The sequence below is a fragment of the Prionailurus viverrinus genome, chromosome B4 (genome assembly GCF_022837055.1).
Source record: "Prionailurus viverrinus isolate Anna chromosome B4, UM_Priviv_1.0, whole genome shotgun sequence".
Classification (NCBI taxonomy): domain Eukaryota; kingdom Metazoa; phylum Chordata; class Mammalia; order Carnivora; family Felidae; genus Prionailurus; species Prionailurus viverrinus.
Window position 1 is genome coordinate 136,260,247 of NC_062567.1, and position 4,064 is coordinate 136,264,310.

Here is a 4,064-nt window from a genome sequence, read left to right on the forward strand (position 1 = left end):
TCCCTCCCTCCCTCCCTCCCTCCTCTCCTTCCTTCCCTCCCTCCTCCCTCCCTCCCTCCCTCCTTCCCTCCCTCTCTCCTTCCTCCCTCCCTCCCTCTCTCCTTCCCTCCCTCCCTCCCTCCCTCCTTCCCTCCCTCCCTCCTCCCTCCCTCCTTCCTTCCCTCCCTCCCTCCCTCCCTCCCTCCCTCCTTCCTTCCCTCCCTCCCTCCCTCCCTCCCTCCTTCCCTCCCTCCCTCCCTCCCTCCTTCCTTCCCTCCCTCCCTCCCTCTCTCCTTCCCTCCCTCCTTCCCTCCCTCCCTCCCTCCCTCCTTCCCTCCCTCCCTCCCTCTCTCCTTCCCTCCCTCCCTCGCTCCCTTCTTCCTTCCCTCCCTCCCTCCCTCCCTCCTTCCCTCCCTCCCTCTCTCCCTCCCTCCCTCCTTCCTTCTCTCCCTCCCTCCCTCTCTTCTTCCCTCCCTCCTTCCTTCCCTCCCTCCCTCCCTCCTTCCCTCCCTCCCTCCCTCCCTCCTTCCCTCCCTCCCTCCCTCCCTCCTTCCCTCCCTCCCTCCCTCCCTCCCTCCTTCCTTCCCTCCCTCCCTCCCTCCTTCCCTCCCTCCCTCCCTCCCTCCTTCCCTCCCTCCCTCCCTCCCCTCCCTCCCTCCCTCCTTCCCTCCCTCCCTCCCCTCCCTCCCTGCCTCCCTCCTTCCCTCCCTCCCTCCCTCCCTCCTTCCCTCCCTCCCTCCTTCCTTCCCTCCCTCCTTCCCTCCCTCCCTCCCTCCTTCCTTCCCTCCCTCCTTCCCTCCCTCCCTCCCTCCTTCCCTCCCTCCCTCCTTCCCTCCCTCCTTCCCTCCCTCCTTCCCTCCCTCCTTCCCTCCCTCCTTCCCTCCCTCCTTCCCTCCCGTGGCCGAAGGAGCCCTGCTGCTCTCTCCGGTGTGGGTCAGGTGGGGGCTGAGGCCCGCAGCGGGGGAGGGTGAGCCAGGGGTCCCCCGAAGGCCGGGGGGCCGGCCTCTGGGGAGGCCCTGGAGCACCAGAGCCTGAGGGGCTCTGCTAGGACCTGGCCTGGGGCCAGGCGGGGCCTGTGTTGGGGGCGGTCCTCCTGGCTGCCTGCTGTGCCGGGCCACCCACCGCCTTTCCTCCCCGCCAGCCGCTGGTGTTTGGTGCCATGGTGCATAGAGACGAGGCCTTCGAGACCATTTTCAGCCAGTACATGAAGATCACAGCAGCAGCCGCGTCTGGCAGTGACAGCTAGTGTCCGTTCTTCCGGGACTCGCCGGAAGGCTTTCTGTTGTTGTTGCTGTTGTTGTTCTCTTTGGTTTCTTGTCTGTCGTTTGTTTTTTTAACGATTTGATGGTGGAAACACTTTGGACATCCTCCTGATCCTTTGCAATAATTCCCCTCGATCTGTGGTTTCTGTTGTGTTTACCCTGCGTCTTACGGACCCTTCACGCAGGGGTTGGGGCCCGCAGACAGCGCCAGCCCGTCTGACGGGTGAGGCGTGTCCCACGACCGCGTGGACACGGAGGCAGGGGAGCATCGGAGGCCCGTGGAACGGAGGACACGCAGGACGCGCCGGCCCCAGCCACCGCCGAGCGCAGCGGCTGTTTCTGAGCCCCCGCCTGGCCAGAGCCCCCGCGCCAGCCGCGCACCCAGCCCTCCGGAGGCTGAAGCTCTTCCACACCAGAAGCCATAGCTAAGGAACAGGCACTCCCTCCTCCTGGGGGTGAAGGACGTCGGTGACGGTGACGAGCAGCTCAGAGGCCCCTTCACCGACCGCCCGCCTGGAACGGGTCTTGCGCTTTCCTCGGGCGAGACCCCCGGCCGCGCGTCCTCAGGGCGAGATCTGGGCCAGGGGTGGGGTGCGGCCCCGTCCTGCTTCAGCTCTGTGCTGCCCTTCGTGGGGGAAGCGAGGCTGGCTGGGCCGGGGCCCCCCCGCCCCCGCCCCTACCCCGTCCTGACGAGCCCCCGGGAGTCCCGGGCGTGGTAACCGACGCGGATAGAGAGTGATGTGCCGCAGAAGCACATCTTTTTAACGCTTTGCCCTTTGGAGAGCCCCGCAGAACGCGTCCCAAGACCTTCGGGGGCACCCCAAGCCGTGGTTGCTCTCAGACGGACATCAGCCGCTGCGTGGCTGGCGCCGGCCTCCGGACAAGGGAGGGGGTTCTGGGGTGGGCGGGGGCGGACAGGAGCGGCCGGGCTTGCGGCCGGTCCGCCCGGGGAGCCGGAGCCGTACGGGGATGCTCCGGAGGGCGGGGATGCTCCGGAGGGCGCCGGCTGGGGGGAGTGGCCGTGAGCGGGGCCCGGAGGTTTGGGGCCGGGCGGTCTGCACCCCTGACGTCCGACGGTGTCCCGGTGGGCACACAGCTGCGCTGGCACACGCTCGGGGGGGTGAGGGTGAGCTGGCACCGGTCTGCCCCCCCCCCCCCCCCCCCCCCGACGCCTGGGGAAGCCAGCGCTCCTGTGGCCGAGGCCGGGGGCGGGGGTGGTGCCGTGTGGGGACAGGCCTGTGACGTCTGTGAAGGACAGGCTGAGATCGTGGCGGTCAGCGCACTTCCGACTCGACTACTCCAGCTCCTTGGCTTGTCCTGAGTCCTTTTGGGTGTCACTGGGATTGTTTTTTGAAGAAACAGAAGATTATATTTTTTACAGAGAGCAAGCTGTTTTTCTTATTTTTGTATCATTTTTCAGATGTAATTTTTACCTTTGCTCTAATCCTAATTTGCTGGTTTGGGTGAGACCCGGTGGCATCGCTCACGTCCCCCCCGCTTCCCGGGGGACCTTAGGGCCACGCTCCAGGGCCCGGGCAGCGCCTCCCGGGGGCCCAGCCGACCAGCCTGATGAAGCACACCCCCGACCCAGTCGGTGAGATCTGAGGGCGCCCGTGGCACCCACCAGCTCCCGCCGTGCTGTTGGCGGGACCCTGCGGGCCGCCCTTCTGTAACAGTGGAGGCAGAGCCCGCCGTAAACCTTGGCTTTGGCTGCCACACAGCTGGACCGGCTCTCGTGGCCCCGTGGAGGTTTAGGGCACACCTGGGGACCCGCCCCCCCGGCAGGTCCTCCCTCAGCGCCCGAGGCACATGGGGACAGGCTGCAGGGCGACCCCCGGGGCCGCCAAGGGGTCGGTGTGTGGCCTGTCCACGGGGTGGCCTCGCCCTCTTCGGCAGAGGGGGTGGTTTGGTTTGAGTCCCTTTTGAGGAGAAAGGGAGATGAAAACTGACCACGTGCCGAGCGCGGCCCCGGGGGGCACCGGGTTCTGTGGGCGCCCAGGCCCCGCCGGGAGGAAGGCGGGCCCGCCGCGGGCTCCGGGCCTCCTGGCAGAGCGAGCTGTCGTTTCTATCGAATTGTGTAAATCTGGGCAGATACTGCGTTTCTATGACTGATCGCTGAGCTAGAAGGAATGTTACATTTTCTACGTCTGAGCTTGAGTCTATTTTGGATCTGTAAATAGTCGTTACTGCTGTCATTTTGTTCAACGAGAGGATCGTACTGTATGAAGAACCAATGAAAAATCCCCTGTAACATTTTTTTAAGAAAACTTTGTTTGTTTAAAGAAGTCTTGTATAAATTATAATTTTTATTTAAATAAACCTCATGTGCTTTGTGCTCAGGGGAGCGATGGGGGCGGGAAGGGGGGTGCGCTTGGCTTTCCTGGCAGAGCCCGAGTGCGTCACGGGCAGCGGGAGCCCAGGAATCCCGCGGCCACCAGGGCACTGGAGGGTACTGGGGGTTTGGGGCTCCACGGCTGTCTCGGTGACCGCGGGGGGTGAGGTGGGTGCCCGGGGAGCGGGCTGTGGGATGGGGCCACGAAGGAGGGTCCCAGGGGCCCGTGGACATCGAGGAGCTGGGGGGAGCAGGGAGCAGGGCCCCAGGTTCTAGAAGGAGACTGTAGGCCAGTGGGGCCGGCAGTTTGCAGGTTGGGGCGTCCCGGGCCTGGCACCGGGTGGCAGTGGGTGGTGGGACCATCACCGCAGGGCTGCGGGGGAGCCTGGGGAAGGAACGGAAGCGGCGCCTTGGGTTTGGGGTGCGGGCCCCGGCCCCACCTGGGCGTGACCTCACTGGGAGGGGTGGGCGTCTCTGGGGCCCTCCCCTGG

At 66.0% G+C, this 4,064-nt stretch overlaps 1 protein-coding gene across 1 annotated transcript in view; it reads left to right on the forward strand.

The window, feature by feature from the left end:
- GRAMD4 (GRAM domain containing 4) overlaps nt 1-3,560 on the forward strand; it is a 59,312-nt gene extending 55,752 nt beyond the window's left edge. Inside the window, 1 exon segment of the mRNA XM_047867173.1 lies at nt 1,121-3,560. Within this exon segment, the coding sequence (XP_047723129.1) occupies nt 1,121-1,225 (105 nt within the window). The 3' untranslated portion in view covers nt 1,226-3,560.
- Nucleotides 3,561-4,064: the final 504 nt, after the last annotated feature.